The sequence below is a fragment of the Bombina bombina genome, chromosome 2 (genome assembly GCF_027579735.1).
Source record: "Bombina bombina isolate aBomBom1 chromosome 2, aBomBom1.pri, whole genome shotgun sequence".
Taxonomy (NCBI): Eukaryota; Metazoa; Chordata; class Amphibia; order Anura; family Bombinatoridae; genus Bombina; species Bombina bombina.
The window spans coordinates 789,076,119-789,098,141 of NC_069500.1; the positions used below are offsets into that span (position 1 = coordinate 789,076,119).

A 22,023-nucleotide genomic window follows, 5' to 3' on the forward strand; every position below is an offset into this window, starting at 1 on the left:
AGGATAGAATCTTAGGAATTTTTACCCTGTTCCATGGGAATCCTTTCGATTCGCACCAACAGATATATTTCTTCCATACTTTATGGTAAATTTTTCTAGTTACAGGCTTTCTAGCCTGAATAAGAGTATCAATGACAGAATCTGAGAACCCACGCTTTGATAAAATCAAGCGTTCAATCTCCAAGCAGTCAGTTGGAGTGATGCCAGATTCGGATGTTCGAACGGACCTTGAACAAGAAGGTCCCGTCTCAAAGGTAGCTTCCATGGTGGAGCCGATGACATATTCACCAGGTCTGCATACCAAGTTCTGCGTGGCCACGCAGGAGCTATCAAGATCACCGAAGCCCTCTCTTGATTGATCCTGGCTACCAGCCTGGGAATGAGAGGAAACGGTGGGAACACATAAGCTAGGTTGAAGGTCCAGGGCGCTACTAGTGCATCTACTAGAGTCGCCTTGGGATCCCTGGATCTGGACCCGTAGCAAGGAACCTTGAAGTTCTGACGAGACGCCATCAGATCCATGTCTGGAATGCCCCATAATTGAGTTATTTGGGCAAAGATTTCCGGATGGAGTTCCCACTCCCCCGGATGAAATGTCTGACGACTCAGAAAATCCGCTTCCCAATTTTCCACTCCTGGGATGTGGATTGCAGACAAGTGGCAGGAGTGAAGCTCCGCCCATTGAATTACTTTGGTCACTTCTTCCATCGCCAGGGAACTCCTTGTTCCCCCCTGATGGTTGATATATGCAACAGTCGTCATGTTGTCTGATTGAAACCTTATGAATTTGGCCTTTGCTAGTTGAGGCCAAGCCTTGAGAGCATTGAATATCGCTCTCAGTTCCAGAATGTTTATCGGGAGAAGAGATTCTTCCCGAGACCATAGACCCTGAGCCTTCAGGTGTTTCCAGACCGCGCCCCAGCCCACCAGGCTGGCGTCGGTCGTTACAATGACCCACTCTGGTCTTCTGAAGCTCATCCCTTGGGACAGGTTGTCCAGGGTCAGCCACCAACGGAGTGAATCTCTGGTCCTCTGATCTACTTGGATCGTCGGGGACAAATCTGTATAATCCCCATTCCACTGTCTGAGCATGCACAGTTGTAATGGTCTTAGATGAATTCGCGCAAAAGGAACTATGTCCATTGCCGCAACCATCAAACCTATTACTTCCATGCACTGCGCTATGGAAGGAAGAAGAACAGAATGAAGTACTTGACAAGAGCTTAGAAGTTTTGATTTTCTGGCTTCTGTCAGAAAAATCTTCATTTCCAAGGAGTCTATTATTGTTCCCAAGAAGGGAACTCTTGTTGACGGGAATAGAGAACTTTTTTCTACGTTCACTTTCCACCCGTGAGATCTGAGAAAGGCTAGGACAATGTCCGTATGAGCCTTTGCTTGTGGTAGAGACGACGCTTGAATCAGTATGTCGTCCAAGTAGGGTACTACTGCAATGCCCCTTGGCCTTAGCACCGCTAGAAGGGACCCTAGTACCTTTGTGAAAATTCTTGGAGCAGTGGCTAGTCCGAATGGAAGTGCCACAAACTGGTAATGCTTGTCCAGAAAGGCGAATCTTAGGAACCGATGATGTTCCTTGTGGATAGGAATATGTAGATACGCATCCTTTAAATCCACCGTGGTCATGAATTGACCTTCCTGGATGGTAGGAAGAATTGTCCGAATGGTTTCCATCTTGAACGATGGGACCTTGAGAAATTTGTTTAGGATCTTGAGATCCAAAATTGGCCTGAATGTTCCCTCTTTTTTGGGAACTATGAACAGATTGGAGTAAAACCCCATCCCTTGTTCTCCTAATGGAACAGGATGAATCACTCCCATTTTTAACAGGTCTTCTACACAATGTAAGAATGCCTGTCTTTTTATTTGGTCTGAAGACAATTGAGACCTGTGGAACCTTCCCCTTGGGGGTAGTTCCTTGAATTCCAGGAGATAACCTTGAGAAACTATTTCTAGCGCCCAAGGATCCTGAACATCTCTTGCCCAAGCCTGAGCGAAGAGAGAGAGTCTGCCCCCCACCAGATCCGGTCCCGGATCGGGGGCCAGCATCTCATGCTGTCTTGGTAGCGGTAGCGGGCTTCTTGGCCTGCTTACCTTTGTTCCAGCCTTGCATCGGTCTCCAGGCTGGCTTGGTTTGAGAAGAATTACCCTCTTGCTTAGAGGATGTAGAATTTGAGGCTGGTCCGTTTCTGCGAAAGGGACGAAAATTTGTTTTATTTTTAGCCTTAAAAGACCTATCCTGAGGAAGGGCGTGGCCCTTTCCCCCAGTGATGTCTGAAATAATCTCTTTCAAGTCAGGGCCAAACACCGTTTTCCCCTTGAAAGGGATGTTAAGCAATCTGTTCTTGGAGGACACATCCGCTGACCAAGACTTCAGCCAAAGCGCTCTGCGCGCCACAATAGCAAAACCTGAATTTTTCGCCGCTAATCTAGCTAATTGCAAAGTGGCGTCTAAGGTAAAAGAGTTAGCCAACTTAAGTGCTTGAACTCTGTCCATAACCTCCTCATAAGAGGATGCTTGATTGAGCGACTTTTCTAGTTCCTCGAACCAGAAACACGCTGCTGTTGTGACAGGAACAATGCATAAAATTGGTTGTAGAAGGTAACCTTGCTGAACAAACATCTTTTTAAGCAAACCCTCTAATTTTTTATCCATAGGATCTTTGAAAGCACAACTATCTTCTATAGGGATAGTGGTGCGTTTGTTTAGAGTAGAAACTGCCCCCTCGACCTTGGGGACTGTCTGCCATAAGTCCTTCCTGGGGTCGACCATAGGAAATAATTTCTTAAATATAGGGGGAGGGACAAAAGGTATGCCGGGCCTTTCCCATTCTTTATTTACAATGTCCGCCACCCGCTTGGGTATAGGAAAAGCTTCGGGGGGCACCGGGACCTCTAGGAACCTGTCCATCTTACATAATTTCTCTGGAATGACCAAATTGTCACAATCATCCAGAGTAGATAACACCTCCTTAAGCAGAGCGCGGAGATGTTCCAATTTAAATTTAAATGTAATAACGTCAGGTTCAGCTTGTTGAGAAATTTTTCCTGAATCTGAAATTTCTCCCTCAGACAAAACCTCCCTAGCCCCTTCAGACTGGTGTAAGGGCATGTCAGAACCATTATCATCAGCGTCCTCATGCTCTTCAGTATCTAAAACAGAGCAGTCGCGCTTTCGCTGATAAGTGGGCATTTTGGCTAAAATGTTTTTAATAGAATTATCCATTACAGCCGTTAATTGTTGCATAGTAAGGAGGATTGGCGCACTAGATGCACTAGGGACCTCCTGAGTGGGCAAGACTGGTGTAGACATAGAAGGAGATGATGCAGTACCATGCTTACTCCCCTCACTTAAGGAATCATTTTGGGCAACATTATTATCAGTGGCATCATTGTCCCTACTTTGTTTGTCACATTCATCACATATATTTAAATGAAGAGGAACCTTGGCTTCCGAACATACAGAACATCGTCTATCTGATAGTTCAGACATGTTAATAGGCATAAACTTGATAAAGCACAAAAAACGTTTTAAAATAAAACCGTTACTGTCTCTTTAAATTTTAAACTGAACACACTTTTTTACTGAATATACGCAAAAGTATGAAGGAAATGTTCAAAATTCACCAAAATTTCACCACAGTGTCATAAAGCCTTAAAAGTATTGCACACCAAATTTGAAAGCTTTAACTCTTAAAATAACGGAACCGGAGCCGTTTTTACATTTAACCCCTATACAGTCCCTGGTATCTGCTTTGCTGAGACCCAACCAAGCCCAGAGGGGAATACGATACCAAATGACGCCTTCAATAAGCTTTTTCAGTGGATCTGAGATCCTCACACATGCATCTGCATGCCTTGCTTCTCAAAAACAACTGCGCATTAGTGGCGCGAAAATGAGGCTCTGCCTATGACTAGAAAAGGCCCCCAGTGAAAAAGGTGTCCAATACAGTGCCTGCCGTTTTTTTAATAAAATTCCCAAGATTAAAATAACTCTCCAAAGTTATAAACCATTAAATATGCTTATAAAGTAATCGTTTTGGCCCAGAAAAATGTCTACCAGTCTTTAAAGCCCTTGTGAAGCCCTTTTATTCTTATATTGAAAATTAAGAAAATGGCTTACCGGATCCCATAGGGAAAATGACAGCTTCCAGCATTACCAAGTCTTGTTAGAAATGTGTCATACCTCAAGCAGCCAAAGTCTGCTCACTGTTTCCCCCAACTGAAGTTAATTCCTCTCAACAGTCCTGTGTGGAAACAGCCATCGATTTTAGTAACGGTTGCTAAAATCATTTTCCTCTTACAAACAGAAATCTTCATCTCTTTTCTGTTTCAGAGTAAATAGTACATACCAGCACTCTTTTAAAATAACAAACTCTTGATAGAAGAATAAAAACTACATTTAAACACCAAAAAACTCTGAGCCATCTCCGTGGAGATGTTGCCTGTGCAACGGCAAAGAGAATGACTGGGGAAGGCGGAGCCTAGGAGGGATCATGTGACCAGCTTTGCTGGGCTCTTTGCCATTTCCTGTTGGGGAAGAGAATATCCCACAAGTAAGGATGACGCCGTGGACCGGACACACCTATGTTGGAGAAATATCCTATAAGTAAAATAATTTATTTTCTTTGAGACCAAAAAGTTCCATTCTTTTTGCAAGGATAATGACATGTCATATAACATCCAATCATACTCAATTTAATACTCAATCCAGAAAAATAGCACATCAATAATTAGGTCAATTAACTAACAAAATAACCATACAGTAGTTCTGCATGAAAGACCACGAATATCCTAAACTCATCAGGGATAAAAAGTGAAAGTGCTTTTATTCTCTAAGGAAGCAACCTATATCAAAATCAACATTCAAACCATTAGGTTGTAAAGATTTTAACTCGAAAATCCATTTTGTTTCTTTTTTTATTAGTTCAGACTGTGTATTGCCACCTCTCCAATTATTTTTAACCTTTTCTATACCCATAAAGGAGAAGTGTGCTAAATTGCTATTATTACAGGCAGAAAAATGTTTTGGCACAGGTAGATCTTTATTCCTATCCAAATAATGCTTTTCAATTGACCATATATGTTCGCGTATGCGATCACGTAAGGGTCTTTCGGATTCTCCTATGTACTGTTTGCCACAACGGCACTGTATCAGATAGATAACAAATCTATCTGAACATCTTATAGTATCCCTGATTTTAAAAGACTTTCCTGTGATATTGGATTTAAACTATTTTTGTTTCTTGGAGTGTTTACATGACTTGCACGTTAAACAGGGAAAAAAACCATTTAGTTTCTTACCTGTTAGATCATTCTGTAATGGGCTTCAATTTTTACCTTTATGTCTATTTTCAGTAGGTGCTAGAATTGTTTTTAAATTACGTGCCCTCTTGTAAATAATTTGAGGCTTTGCTGGTAGTATGGATCCTAATTGTTCATCATTTCTTAAAATGCCCCAATGTTTGTTTAATATTTTTTCTACTAGAGACTTATTATTACTATAACCAGTAATAAATGGAATAAAAGTGTTATCATTTTTTCTTAGTAGTTTTTTATTGTGGATCTAGTATTGTTTTGAACTAGGTCATCCCTACTTACTTCTCTTATTTCTCCACGTACTTTTTCAATCTTACTTGCATCATAGCCTCTATCAATACATTTTTGTTTGAGTTTATCAGATTGAATATCAAAATCAGTCAAATTTTAACAATTTTTCTTAACACGCAAAAACTGTCCCTTAGGGATATTATCAATCCACCTTGGATAGTGGCAGCTGGTATGGTGAATATAGCTATTTGCATCCACACTTTTAAAATGCATTTTGGACAAGATTTTATTGTTCTCAGGAAACAATTCTAGGTCTAAAAAATTAATACTTTGCCTACTTTTTTCACATGTGAACTTAAGATTTACTTGATTATTATTCATGGCAACAACAAAATCCTCTAACAAATTCTCTTCCCCTCTCCAAATAATGAGGATATCGTCTATTTGCTCCAAATGGGGTATTTGCAAGAAAAGATTGTTCCCAATGCCCCAAATGGGGTATTTGCAAGAAAAGATTGTTCCCAATGCCCCATAAATAAATTCGCATAACTTGGAGCAAACCTGGTGCCCATAGCCGTTCCTCTCTCTTGATTATAGAACTGGTTGTCATAACTAAAAAAATTATGCGATAAGATAAAATGAATTGATTCCAACAGGAATCCTTTCTGTTCACTTTTTAAGGTGTTTTCTGTATCTAAAAAATGTTTTGTAGCTAATAGACCATCTTTATGATTGATACAGGTGTACAAGGAGGTGACATCACACGTGAAAAGAAGAAAATCTTCTTGCCAGGGGATGTCTTCTATTAATTTAAGTACATCTGTAGAATCCTTCAAATAAGAGGATAAGGATCTTACGTATTTTTGAAGGAAAACATCTAAATATTCTGATAGGTTCGCTGTAAGTGATCCCACTCCCGATATGATCGGCCTACCGGGAGAATTAGTCAGAGATTTATGGATCTTTGGTAAACAATATAGTAAAGGAATTTTTGGAAATTTAGGTAATAAATAACTTCTTTCCTTAGTGTTAAGTATTCCTTTATCAAAGGCTCCATTTAGTAACCTTACTAGTTCATCTGTATATTTCTTTGTGGGATCACTTAATAATTTTTTATACGTTTCACTATCCTTAAGAATATTATCACATATTGTGTGGTAATCTACAGAGTCCAAAATGACTATACCCCCACCCTTGTCTGCGGGCTTTATAATAAGATCCTCAGTTTCCAGTTCTTTAATAATCCTTAGTTGTTTTTTGCTTAAATTACTATAAGTTTTATTAATTTTTTCGTCAGTCAAATTTTCAATATCCCTTAAAACTAATTTTTCGAATGTCTCTAATATCGGACCTTTCTCTTCTTTTGGATAGAAAGTCGATTTATCCCTTAATTGGGTGTGCGTATATTCATTATCTTTAGTTAGAGTATTGTTTGCCAATTTTTCTATCCCAGACTTTAGAAACCACTTTTTGACTGTGAGTTTCCTAATGAATTTATGTGCGTCAATATATGTACCAAACTTATTCAATTTACAACTGGGTGCAAAAGATAAACCTTTACTTAATATATCCTCATGATCTTTGCTCAATGGTTTTTTACTTAAATTGAAAATACCTAAATTTGTACCTGGCTTATTTAAAACCTTGATTTTTTTTTTGGATCTCCTAATCCCTCCTCTCTTTCCTCTCTGTCTGATGCTCTTCTTTTTCTTAAGTCCCTTTGTGGTAATGGACTTGAGAGAATGCTTTGGCCTTGTCCTAAAAAAGACGAGGAGGTAGTTGGATTAATCTGTTCATCATTTTTAACATTTTGTAATGGTGCGAATCTATTGGATGACCTCCAATCATTGCTTGAATTTTGATAGGAATTGTGCCTATTACCTAACTGTGGACTATGTTCAGTTCTATTTGGATATCTTCAATACTGGTTATTATTATATACTCTTTCATTCTGATAGTTATGAGACCCATTGTTTCTATAGTCAACCTGATTAGAATGGTGTGCTTTGTCTCGAGAGGTGAAGTGCCTAGACTCAAAACTTTGTCTTTGTTCTCTAGTTGAACCATACATATTACCATTAGATATATTTCTATTTGAATTTCTATGATTGGGCACAAACCTAGGACCTTGCTCACCTAGTGATTGATTGGTATGTATTCTCAGAGTATTTTGCTTGGGGACAAACCTGTGATTGCTGTTAATCATAGTTAACCCTAAAATTAGAGTTTCTACGTTCGTATCCAGTATAATAGTTCTTATGGTTATTTACTCTCTCTATTGTAATAGAGTTTCTAGCATTTTCTACCTTCTTTGTATGTCTCCATTTATGGGAAATATAATTGTCCCAATTAGGTTGATTAATATGGGACAAATAATCTTCACAGTCCCTCTCAAATTTTCTTATTTTTACTTTAAAAATTTCTTCCTTAGTACTAGTAAGCAATTTTTAAATCTATTTTTCTTTATTAATGTACTCAACATTGCTTTCAAACTCTTTTAATTGGATCTCTAGTTCTTTTATCTCAATTTCTAGTTTTTTTAAAATTTCATTTTTTAAAATATTTTTTTAAAATATATATAGGAATATCTGTTTAGAAATACTTAGAACATATTCTATGTGCAGAACATTGGAATATGAAATATTTACAGTAAATACATAGTTAAAACCTTTATTAAATATGAATATTGCACAAATATGCTTTTACATGTTTTCATTTACTTCACTTCAAAGGGCTCCAATGCACTTATATATGTGTCTATATATGTATACATATATATAGACACATATATAAGTGCTTATATTGTATATATGTCTGTAAATACATATATATATATATATATATATATATATATATATATATATATATATATATATATATATATATATACATACATATACATATACACACACACACACATATATATATTATACATACTAATCTTTAGACATGTATATGTATGTATCTCTATGTTAAAGCCCTTTGCCTGCATTTTTTTCTAACACTTATAACTTCTAACACACGTGTGACCCTTTTGTTCTCTAAATATTTTTCAAGAAATATAAACTCTGTCCTATGTTTCATTTCTAATATTAGTTTATCTTCTAGGTCCTTCATTAATTTGCATAACAAATCAACATTCTCTGGAGTAACAATAATATCTGTAGAAAAGATATTATAAATCCCTTTATATCTTTCATCCCTATATTTGAAAACATTGTTTTCAGACATGATCCTTGCAGCTGGGTAAAGACAGGAGTTGAATATCCCACTAGTAATTGGAATGAAATATATATATACACACACACACACTACCTTGCTAGTATCGGGTCGGACCCCCTTTTGCCTTCAGACCTTCCTTAATTCTTTGTGGCATAAATTCAACAAGGTGTTGGAAACATTCCTCAGACATTTTGGTCCGTATTGACATGATAGCATCACCCAGTTGCTGCAGATTTGTCGGCTGCATATCCATGATGTGAATCTCCTGTTACACTACATCCCAAAGGTGCTCTATTGGATTGAGATCTGGTGACTGAGGCCATCGGAGTAAAGTGAACTTATTGTCGTGTTCAAGAAACCAGTTTGAGATGTTTTGAGCTTTGTGACATGGTGCATTATCCTGCTGGAACTAGCCATCAGAAGATGGGTACACTATAGTCATAAAGGGATGCACAAGGTCAGCAAGAATACTCAGGTAGGCCGTGGTGTTTAAACAATGCTCAATTGGTACTAAGGGGCCCCAAGTGTGCCAAGAAAATATTGCCCACACCATTACACCACCATCACCAGCCTGAACCGTTGATACAAGGCAGGATGGATCAATGCTTTCATGTTGTTTACGCCAAATTCTGACCCTACCATCTGAATGTCGCAGCTGAAATCGAGACTCATCAGACTAGGCAACGTTTTTCCAATCTTCTATTGCCCAATTTTTGGGGCCTGTGCAAATTGTAGCCTCAGTTTCCTGTTCTTAGCTGACAGGAGTGGCACCCGGTGTGGTCTTCTTCTGCTGTAGCCCATCTGCTTTAAAGTTTGACGTGTTGTGTGCGTTCAGAGATGGTATTCTGCATACCTTGGTTGTAACGAGTGGTTATTTGAGTTTCTGTTGCCTTTCTATCATCTCAAACCAGTCTGCCCATTCTCATCTGACCTCAACAAGGCATTTTTGTCCACACAACTTCTGCTCACTGGATATTTTCTCTTTTTTCGGACCATTCTCTGTAAACCCTAGAGATGGTTGTGAGTGAAAATCCCAGTAGATCAGCAGTTTTTGAAATACTCAGACCAGCCCATCTGCCACCAACAACCATGCCATGTTCAAAGTCACTTAAATGCTCGGTTTGAACTTTAGCAAGTCGTCTTCACCATGTCTAGATGCCTAAATGCATTGAGTTGCTGCCAAGTGATTGGCTAATTAGCAATTTGTGTACCTAATAAAGTGGCCGGTGAGTGAGATATATATAGGAATATCTGTTTAGAAATACTTAGAACTTATTCTATGTGCAGAACATTGGAATATGAAATATTTACAGTAAATACATAGTTAAAACCTTTATTAAATATGAATATTGCACAAATATGCTTTTACATGTTTTCATTTACTTCACTTCAAAGGGCTCCAATGCACTTATATATGTGTCTATATATGTATACATATATATAGACACATATATAAGTGCATATATTGTATATATGTCTGTAAATACATATATATATATATATATATATATATATATATATATATATATATACACATATACACACACACACACACACATATATATTATACATACTAATCTTTAGACATGTATATGTATGTATCTCTATGTTAAAGCCCTTTGCCTGCATTTTTTTCTAACACTTATAACTTCTAACACATAACTTTTGTGCACAATATTTTTTTTTATAATTTTGTTAGACAGTGTTATTAGGAGTGTAACTATACTTTGTAATGTGTTTTTGATGTGTTTTGTGCAACTTTTTAATTTCAGAAAACAGTTAACCATAGCTCTAAAGTTGGGGTAATCATTCTAGCATAAATCACGATTGCGCTCAAGCGATTGCGATTACTTTTAACTCGTAATACCTGCGGTAAGCCCAGCAAACGCAAAACCCTGCGATAAACCCCTTATCGCTCTTGCACAAACGTTTGCGCCCCATTTGTAATCTGGCCCTAAACAAACGAATAATAAATCTATTTTAAATATATTTTTAAACTGGCTCTTGAAATTGCAATAATCTTAACCCCTTCTCACCGATAAGGGAAAATAAAGAACAGCAGTCGTAGACCAACACAAAAAGCAATAACCGAAAAGAAAAAGCAGGCTGTTAGCATGGCGTGAAAAGATTAACTACTGTGTTGCCAGATAACAGTACTGGATATAAAAAAAAATGCATAAAAGCCAGAAGTGCATTTACCCAAAACGGGAGTGCGGTTTGGTAGCGAGGGTCAGGAATTTAGCTTTGTAGGGGAAACTGGCACAAAATTAAATAAATAAGCATATTAACTGTAAAAAAAAAAAAGGCATAACACATAGCGCAGTTGAAAAAAAACTGAAAGTGAGCGCGCTAAGAAAGGACTGCGCACATAGTTTTATAATAAAAAAACATACTTACAGATTATTATTATTATTTTTTTTAAAAACAGTGTGTTTCCTGCCATTGGCTGACTTGAAGTGTTAATCTACCTCCAGGTAGTGCAGTGCTGATTCCTCAACAGAGGATACCAAGAGAATTAATCAAATTTGAAAACAGCAGTAAATTGAAAAGTTGTTTAAAATTGTATTCTCTATTGTAATCATGTAAAAAAAATAGGCTTCATGTAAGCAGAACTTCCTTTTAAAGCCGTCTCACCTGGATGACATCACCATCTCCTAATGTGAAGATGAAAGAATTTTCGTCTTCCGCAACTTCTCCACTTTCAAGTAAGGTCTTTACATGCACAGTGACATCCTGTCCCTTCCTTGGTCTGCTCTCCGCTCCCTTCCCAGGGATCAAAACCCTTTTCTTTAGGATTCCATTGCCTGTAAAGTGAGATTAAGAAAGGGTTAAAAAATATCATCAGGTACACGTGATTAATTCCATTGTGCTGCACTGAAGTGACAAATAACAGACAACATAAAGTAGCAAGTTATATATATTGAAAAATCTTACACAAATAACTGTGTTTCAATTCTATTCAGCTTCTGTATTCACCGACCTTGAGGGACTGTGACAATTGAACATTTTGAACATAAGCCCTTTCAGCCTCCAAACACCCATCCCATATATTAGCAGCCTGCTCAGCAGCCAACCTCAACACAACACATTTCCACATTGGAAGTCTAGAACTCAAAGTGCAAAAACATAAATTATGTTTACCTGATAATTTTCTTTTCTTTAGATGGAAAGAGTCCACAGCTGCATTCATTACTTTTGGGAATTCAGAACCTGGCCACTAGTAGGAGGCAAAGACATCCCAGCCAAAGGCTAAAATACACCTCCCACTCCCCTCATCTCCAAGTCATTCTGCCGAGGAACAAGGAACAGTAGAAGAAATATCAGGGTGAAAAGGTGCCAGAAGAATAAAAATACAGACGCCCTACATAAAAAATACGGGTGAGAAGCTGTGGACTCTTTCCATCTGAAGAAAAATTATCAGATAAGCATAATTTATGTTTTTCTTCATAAATGGATAGAGTCCACAGCTGCATTCATTACTTTTGGGAAAACAATACCCAAGCTATAGAGGACACTGAATGTCAAGACGGGAGGGTACAAGAGGCGGCCCATTCTGAGGGCACCAGGCCTAAAACCACTACCCAACAAAACCCTGCTTCGTCCGAAGCCGAGAACCATGAAGGAAAAAGCCCAAAGGACACTGACTCGCAGATAGTCAGGAAGCCTAGCTAGAGACCGCAAAATCAGACTCAACTGAGCCAACAGTCCTTCAGGAGACACCGTCACCCAGCGGTCGGCCCCCAACCACACACCCCTTACTAGCGAAGGGAACACCAGCCCTAAACTCCCAAAGGGATAGGGCAAGAAAGGACACCACACAATTCCATAAAGGAAGACCCCCAGAACAAGCCCAGCTCATAAAGACCCAAATGGGTCCACAACAAATAAGGGGAGGCAACACCCAGACCAACAATAACACAAGGTCTAGGACCGGGCATCCGAACAGCGATCCTTACTCTCAACGTTGAGTGTAAACACCATAACGACAACTAAAGACTTATCCTGAAGTCATCAGCCCTTAGAATACTGAAGTATTCAACACATACGTGTAGCAGACCCAGACAAGAAAACACACGGGTCAAGAACATGCAGCCGTCATCAGGACGACCCAAGAGAGAATACTTACTAAGAAGTAAAATGCGGCTAAACAAGATATCGGATTGTAAAAACTGCAAGCTAGAGGGCACCCTCTAGGCAATCCCAGCCGCCAGACCAACACATAGGTCCCAAAAGGGGAGAAGCATAGAACCTCAACTAGGCCCATTACACCCCCAAGGAATAACAATCTCAGGACCTACTCCCAGCCGGGCCAGCCCAAGCGTCAGAAGGTCCGAAAACAGGGGAACAGAAGAACCCTGACACCCTCTCACAAAAGAGCGAAAAAAATGGCTCAGCCATTCCACAGAGCCCGGGAACCCCCCGAAACTCCATAAAGACAGTTGACAGGGCCGAAGATCCAGAAGAGTCTAGCAAAGGCCCATCTCGATGCGGAGCCAGCAAGATTCCAGATAGAACAGAACAACACAGAGAGCATGTCTCTCTCCAAATAGGTTAAACCCTCTTCCATCTCCTGAATCTAGGAAAAGTCCTAAAACAAGGCCTCCATAGGAGAACAAGCCCCCCTAAGAAAAGCGGGCCATTAGAGGCAGAGCACCTGCCCATGAGACAAAAGGCTTAATCAGTGAGCACTCTCCAACGCAGATGAACCTGGAAGGAATCCTCTGAAAACTTAGCGCACAGACAGGGTGCATTAGCTGCAGTGGTTACCCTATAATCCTTCGCCTACTTCAGAAAGCCATCCATGGAAAACCGATCATTGAGCGTAGGCAAAGCCAAAGAGTAGCGGTCCTCAGGAAATCTGGCCAATCGTGACCAGATCTACTAGCCAGACTAAAGTTTATAGCCGAAATTCCCGGGACAGGAGAACCCCGAACCCGCCCTAGATCCTGAAAAGACAGGTAACAACCCCCAACAGGATCCACAAGGGAAAACGCTGAGCAAAAGCCTCAGCACCCGGAAGAATCAGGGCGATGATGGGTTCGATCCCCCAATTGTTTAAACCAAACAATATCCAAGAAATTTAAACACCCCGTCTGATATAGAAAACAGACCCACAGGGAGATATTAATGTTATATCCAGGAGAACCCGAAGAACGAGAACACCTCGCAAGTCCCGGCCAAAGGAAGAGACCACCCCATGCCGAAGTCCAACGTTCCAAAAAAACTCTCTCGAAAGGAAATTCAGGTCCCCAAAAGGAGGACCACATGGAGGAACGGACAAAATCCAAAGGATCTCAAAGAAGAGAGCAACCATCTCCCAAAGGGAAACCAAGGAACCCATAAGGAGACCTAACCCACATGGAGAAGTCCAAGGTCTCACTGACAAGAGAACCACGGAAATAACGTGTCCTACGGGACAATTCCTAGAGCCTCCGAAAGGCCAAACCGCATTAAACCAGCGGTAAGGAGGCACTAAATACTCTAGGTTCCAAGTAAATCGGAAGCAAAAGGAGTGACGCAGCGGAACGCCGCTGACCTAGTCAACCAGCTTGAAGGCTCAATAAGAACTGAAACAATCCTTCCAGCCTGGCGGACCCACGAGTCCTCGTTAGAATGCTTAGCTGAAACTTGTAAAATAAAAACAAGAAACACAATAATAAAGTGAGCACTCTGCACCTCAACCGGACCACCCAGCCAGAACAGGCGCCACGTGTCTGAACAAGCCACGAGAACCCAAGCAGGACCAGCCTGCAGACAGGGCCATAACTGTTAAGCTGCCTGAATCCTCCCTCAAAGGGGAAGAGAATAACAGACAAAATATAGGACTAGCATGTCCCTTAACAAACTTCCGCAGAAGTAAACAGCAAGAATCGATCCTAGAAAAAGTTCCCAAAGGAAACATATAATCAAAAATAAAAGTCATCCTAACCGGATTAAAGAAAATATAAGGCAACCCGTAGGTAAACGCCCAGGAAGAAACAGGCATACCCGCAGGACCAGCCAAACGGAACCCTGATCTTCCAACAAAAACTGGAAAAAAACTCAATAACCGACAATCAGGAGATTACGTCATCCCCTCATGTCTAATGAGGTGAGCTATTCAAAGTAGAATACTGTGGATTCCCGTATCCATTAAGGATAGGATCCTCTAGCAACTCAAAAATGTGTCTGAGTAAAACACGAAGGCGCGCTATTCTGTAACAAAAGGCACAACACTCAGGGACAGCTACACCCGCAGGGAACTGTATAGGCCCACCCAAGGCGGGGAGACCCGGGACACGAGCACAAACGCAAATAAACGTCTGGACTTTGCAGATGCATAATCGCCAAAAATATGTGAAAACGAAAACAAGCTGCAACCTCCGGGGGAACAAGCCGCCCTGCAAGGAGAGATAAACCTAATCTGGGTTACCCGCATTTGTAGTAGTAGGGAGCGGTAGGGAACTCAGCAGGCTCAGCAGGCCCTTGATTTCCAGAGCCTGAGGAACAAGGTGATACGGAATATCGAACATAACTGATTGACCTGTGTCAACGGGGCCAATTCGCATTCTTCACAAGTCGAAGAATCTAAATCTGAAATTTGAATAGTCTCAGCATCAGAATCCTCCATAACTAGATAGAGAATATAATAATATGGACTAAAGAAAATTCTAAACACCCACAATGACTGGGGCACTCACCACCTCCTAGGAACTAGACACTAGCAGACCAGAATTTTGTCAGTCGCCACACGGTCTGGAATGCGGAAATGGAAGACCAGAACATAAACACGTCCAGTCACAAGATGAACCATATAGTCCCAAAAAAGCGCGCCCAACCATAAGGTTGCGAAACTTCCAAAGGCCCTTATGTTCTAAGCCGAAAGCCCAGTTAACACTACACATAAGCAGATTGAAACACATAACAAACATGATTAAAAAAAACCCTGTTCAATAATCCCCCTCGGGAGATATTAACCCTCAATTCCAAGATACCAAAGGAGCCTCACTACGGCCCTATATTATATACTTAATAAGTCCCGCAAGATAGTACCTTACGGAAGCAAATAAGTTACAGTACATTCTAATGAAGTAAAATAAAACTATCTTACCGGAATCTACTCCGTGAAACAGGAACACGGCCCTTCAAGTGTGACGAATAGTAGCAGCGCCTCCGCCATGGACTTGAGAGAAGAAAGCAGGCAGTGAAGCGAAGTTCGACAACGCCGATTGCTTGTGGAGCTGTTAATATGAGTCGGGATGGTTTCGTAGAAAGACTCTCCCTGCATCTCCAAACTCTAACTTTCATCCAGGCCCTCACTGAGAGACTGATAGGATTACTTAAAACTCCCGTCCCATGTCGAAGAGTACTACCCTCCATAAGAGACAAAACAAACTTCTGACACTTCTCTGCCAACCTCCTGGGACGAAAGGCAAAGAATGACTGGGGGATGAGGGGAGTGGGAGTAGTATTTAAGCCTTTGGCTGGCGTGTCTTTGCCTCCTCCTGGTGGCCCGGTTCTTAATTCCCAAAAGTAATGAATGCAGCTTGTTCTTCAACCAAAAATCATTACTCAGAAAGGGCCTCCTGACTATCTTTTTAATTTCTCCCACAAAGTCTGGGTTCCAATCTACTCTAATTCCCAAAGTTTAAACCCAACTAATGTGAAAACTTACCAAATTATTTAAAGTTGCAGTAAAGATAAATATTACATTTAAATTATTGTGCAGTATTGTCACACAACACATGCTTGAGGCTTTTCTTATATGCAGCTGATGGCTTCATTACCTTTTTTTTAAAGGTAAGCTCTGGCTGAATCACAAAACACATTTTTGGGGTTTCATAGCCCTTTAACTTTATTTTTTACCATATGGCATTTGAATGGGAAGTATATAAAGAAATGAACTATCCGTTTAATAGGACAGTTTTGTGTCTCTTTACCTATGCTGCAGATTAACTACTCTGGACTTCAAAGTATCAACATGTAAGGCTGAACACAAATTGTTCATTTTGATTTTGACTAAGAAAGGGCATATTTGTGCATTACTAAAAAAAATAAAAAAAACTATACAAAGAGCATAGGAATAAGGTGCGTCTGATGTAATTAAAGGCTGAGATAAAGTGTCAAGAAGTGAATTGATCAACAATTGATAGAAAATAAAATACAAAATATAATGTACGTTGTGAATAATATATCTAATAATGAGTGTTGAGGCTGAGAAAAAAAGTGTCAAGTGTATAGGAATAAATTAATCAACAATTCGTAAAGAATAATGTACGTTGGAAATAGTGTATCAAATAATGCGGGATGATCAAATGGTGTTAATCCCCAATAAGACAATAAAGTTAGTATGAATAAAATGATATTGGTACAAATGTGTAAAAGATCTGATTTTTTTGATTTTTTATTTGAAATTTGATCTGATGAAACGACCAGGAGCTTGCTGCCGAGAAATGCGTTATTAGCGCAAATAAATCCTCTTTTTTAATTCCATTTGAATGTTTTAATACTTTCCATTTGCTTGAATAACCCTCTTTTTTGAGCATTTGAAGACTTTAGCACTCCGAGCTGCCTTGCTTCACTATCTGCTTTTCAGCGCTTACGGAGAGACTTTTACCGTTTGGCACTCTGCCAGAGGGATTTTATCTTTGGTATCCAGCCGCAATTGTAGCTGTGGGCTACGGAGAAAATTGGAGTTCCGCTGTGGGGATCTGACAGCTGTTCACTGTTGACTACGACCTGACGAGAAAAAAATCTGGATTCCGTTTGTGGGTTCCTGACAGCCGGATCTGCCATTTACCCTATCGCACTTACTTTCAGCGTACTGACTGCTGTTCAAACGTCAGCCTGCCTGTCTGCACTTTTTTCATTAAAAGTGCCACCTTCCTTGTGAGTACCATTCCACCGGACATTATCACACTGTGTTTCAACCTGTCTAGAGTTATTCACACCATGAGGCGCTCTCTTTCTGCTTTTACCTTTTGCTTTTACCTTTGTGCATTACTAGTCTGTCCTGATAAGGAAAACTCACAACTTTCTGTTGCTAAAACGTTCTGTAGCCCAAAATAAGAACGGTGATAATTCAGTGTCATTCTAGATATGGGGATAATAGAACTTTACAAATGCCGATTTCAATGCCATAATGAAACTAAAATGTGTACCGTGGTGCCTGGTCAGTTACATAAACAGAATCAACCCCCTAAATGCCTCCCATATTATGCCCCTCCAGCTGCCCTGTTTCTGCAGTGTGAAAGTATCCACTGGCATCACTGCTTGGCAGATCTAACTGACCGCCTTCACTTTATATGATGGCAAGAACATTGAGTTTACCCTTAACGCAAATTCAATTTCCACTCAACTCAAGCAGCTATAGCAGAACTCACTCATTATTAACCAGGGTGGTTTTGATTTAAATCATGGTTTTCATTTTGAGGTTAACTATCTCTAGTTTAATTGGATAATCATTCATATTTACTCAACTTTTCACCTGTACTTAATTGGAAGGACAAAATAATGATTACCTTAATAATAACAATTGAAATAGTTTAATTTAACTAAAACAAAAAGATTATTTTAATTTTTGCCCCTCTCTCCTCACACTTAAGTCCTTGTGCAGATCTATTCCACAAGGCAACAAAAAATTGTTAGGAGCACCAACTTTGAAAATATAAAAAAATATATTCATTTATTTCGTACAATTGGTTAAAAAGTCCAAAAACATGGCACATAGTGGATGATAAAAAGGCGAAGGGGTCAACAAACACAGCTTAGCTGTGTACCATGTTTTTTTTACTTTTTAACCGATTGTACGAAATAAAGAAAAAAAATATATATATTTTCAAAGTTGGTGCTCCTGTTTCTTTTTTGTTGCCTTATCGTATATGGACCCTTAAGTGCAGAACAACTTTTTTAAATACTTCCCATATCCCGGGTATATGCCCTGGTCTTCCAGATTGGACAGGGCAGTGACAGTTGAACCGCTGTTGGAACCACGCCTACAGCTGAGCCGTTGTCGGAACAATGCTTATGTGACCTCTTACAGAGGGTACCGGAGCTAAGGAAGCACACAGATGTGCACGCTGACTTTGGAGAGCCTGACATGGGACGGTCATCGAGTTACCGGGCAGAGTAAGTGTTTAACCGAGTAACACAGTGTCTATCTGCACCTTATGACCGGACGTGCCACAGGAAAGTGGGGTAAGCTGGCTTTATATTTACCTCTTTAGAGGGAGCAAAGGCCCAATACAGTACATGTGCCAGAAAACAGAGGTATTGAATGGTTTAACCCCTGTAAAACTGGGTGTATATGAATCCTTTGGACATCAGATCTATTCCACTCCAAACAATCTTCTATTCACTGAGTTTCTTAAAACTTAGTAAGGGGTTGATTCTGTGTACATAGATTTGCAGGAGAATAATGGCATTAAAGGGACAGTAAAGTCAAAATTAAATTTTCATGATTCTGAAAGAACATGCACTTTTTAAAAAATTTCCATCTGACTTCTCTTATCTAATTTGCTTTGATCTCTTGGTATCCATTGTTGAAAAGCCTGCATAGGTAGGCTCAGAAGCAATGCACTACTGTGAGCTAGCTGCTTTTCATTATGTCACCCAATGTATTCAGTTAGGCCCCAGTAGAGCATTGCTCTCCTTCAACAAAGGATGCCAAGAGAATAAAGCAAATTTGATAATATAAGTAAATCTGAAAATAGTATGCTCTATCTGAAACCCAAAAGTTATCTTTCATGATTATGTCCCTTTAAGGTCTATTTATTCACACTGAATGTTAATTTTATAACATTTTTGCTGTGAATAAGGGGCATGTTATTTCTGCAAACACAAATTCACAAAACCAATAATGTGTAATAATATCTTCAAGATAGAAAAATAGTCCAAAATATTCTGATAAAAACTCTGGGAGAGCATGACATTGTGAAGGTATTAATGGAATTAATTTACTAAAAAAAGCAACAAACATTACAGCCATAAAAATACATCTTATTATATCATTTAAAACTAATCTATATTTCAGGGTGAATAACCTTTGGATTATAATGTATTTTAAATAGAAACTATCTTTAGATTGCTAAGAGGTGAGAACGTCACCTCTTAGCAAAATATTTTTTTGCCGTGGGCTGCTGTATCAGCTAAGAACTGCGATCAATTGAAACGTATAAAGGCACTTTCTGCATGAAGTATCTTATACTTATGAATGAAAGTGTCCTTTATTTGTTTCAACAGTCAACCCTAGTGTTTCAAAAACGCTATGGTTGACTTTCACTTTAAATATAAAAAGGAAATGTATTCTTACCTGATAAATTTGTTTCTTTTACGATACGATGAGTCCACGGATTTCATCCTTACTTGTAGGATATCGCCTCCTGGTCAGCAGGGAGGCAAAGAGCACCACAGCAGAGCTGTATATATAGCTCCTCCCTTCCCTCCCACTCCAGTCATTCGACCGAAGTTAGGAAGAGAAAGGAAAAGCCAAGGTGCAGAGGTGACTGAAGTTTAACAAATTAAAGACCTGTCTTAGAAAAACAGGGTGGGCCGTGGACTCATCGTATCGTAAAAGAAACAAATTTATCAGGCAAGAATAAATTTCCTTTTCTTTTACAAGATACAATGAGTCCACGGATTTCATCCTTACTTGTGGGATACAATACCAAAACTATAGTACACGGATGAAACGGGAGGGACAAGACAGGGAACCTAAACGGAAAGGCAACACTGCTTGAAGAACTTTCCTCCCAAAAACAGCCTCAGACGAGGTAAAAGTATCGAATATGTAAAATTTGGAAAAAATGTGAAGAGACGACCAAGCTGCAGCCTTGCAAATCTGTTCAACAGAAGCAGCATTTTTGAATGCCCATGAGGAAGCCACAGCTCTATGAGCCGTAATTCGTGCAGGAGGCTGCTGTCCAAAAGTCTCATATGCAAACTGGATGATACTCTTCAGCCAAAATGAAAAAGGTAGCAGTAGCTTTCTGACCCCCACGCTTCCCAGAAAACACAATAAACAGGGAAGACGATTGACGAAAATCCTTAGTGGCCTGTAAGTAAAACTTTAAAGCATGGACTACGTCCAAATTATGTAACAGCCGCTCCTTCTTAGAAGAAGGATTAAAGCACAAGGAAGGAACAACAATTTCCTGATTAATATTTTTATTAGAAACAACCTTAGGAAGAAAACCAGGTTTGGTACGTAACACCACCTTATCAGAATGGAAAATAAGATAAGGAGAATCACATTGTAATGCCGAAAGCTCAAACTCTGCGAGCAGAAGAAATAGCAACCAAAAATAAAACTTTCCAAGATAATAACTTAATATCTATGGAATGCATAGGTTCAAACGGAACCCCATGAAGAACATTAAGAACTAAATTCAAACTCCAAGGAGGAGCAATTGGTCTAAACATAGGCCTGATTCTAGTCAGAGCCTGACAAAAAGATTGAACATCTGGAACATCTGCCAGACGCTTGTGTGGCAAAATAGACAAAGCAGAAATCTGTCCCTTTAAGGAACTTGCTGTCAAACCTTTCTCCAATCCTTCTTGGAGAAAAGACAAAATCCTGGGAATCCTAACCCTACTCCATGAGTAGCCCTTGGATTCTCACCAGTAAAGATATTTACGCCATATCTTATGGTAAATCTTTCTAGTAACAGGCTTACATGCCTGAATCAAGGTATCAATGACCGAATCAGAGAACCCTCGCTTAGATAAAATCAAGCGTTCAATCTCCAAGTAGTTAGCTGCAGAGAAACTAGATTCGGATGATGGAAGGGTCCCTGAATGAGAAGGTCTTTCCTCAATGGAAGCTTCCACGGTGGCTGAGATGACATGTCCACCAGATCGGCATACCAAGTCCTGCGAAGCCATGCAGGAGCGATGAGGATCACCGAAGCCCTCTCCTGTTTGACTCAAGCAATCACCCGGGGAAGGAGAGCAAAGGGAGGGAACACATAAGCTAAGCTGAACGACCAAGGCACTGCCAAGGGATCTATCAGTTCGGCCTGGGGATCCCTGGACCTGGAACCGTATCTCGGAAGCTTGGCATTCTGACGAGATGCCACAAGATCCAACTCCGGCCTGCCCCATCTGAGAATCAGATTGGCAAATACCTCAGGATGGAGTTCCCATTCCCCCGGATGAAAAGTCTGTCTGCTCAGAAAATCCGCTTCCCAGTTTTCCACTCCTGGGATGTGGATTGCCGACAGATAACAAGAGTGAGCCTCTGCCCACTGAATTATCTTG

At 39.8% G+C, this 22,023-nt stretch overlaps 1 protein-coding gene across 2 annotated transcripts in view; it reads right to left on the minus strand.

Annotated features, from left to right (window-relative positions):
* The window catches only part of FKBP8 (FKBP prolyl isomerase 8), a 232,221-nt gene that overhangs the window by 133,834 nt on the left and 76,364 nt on the right, over positions 1 to 22,023 (minus strand). For both annotated transcript variants that reach the window (XM_053702962.1, XM_053702961.1), the window contains one exon: positions 11,422 to 11,591. In XM_053702962.1, the coding sequence (XP_053558937.1) occupies positions 11,422 to 11,591 (170 nt within the window). The remainder of the gene's footprint in view (positions 1 to 11,421; positions 11,592 to 22,023) is intronic.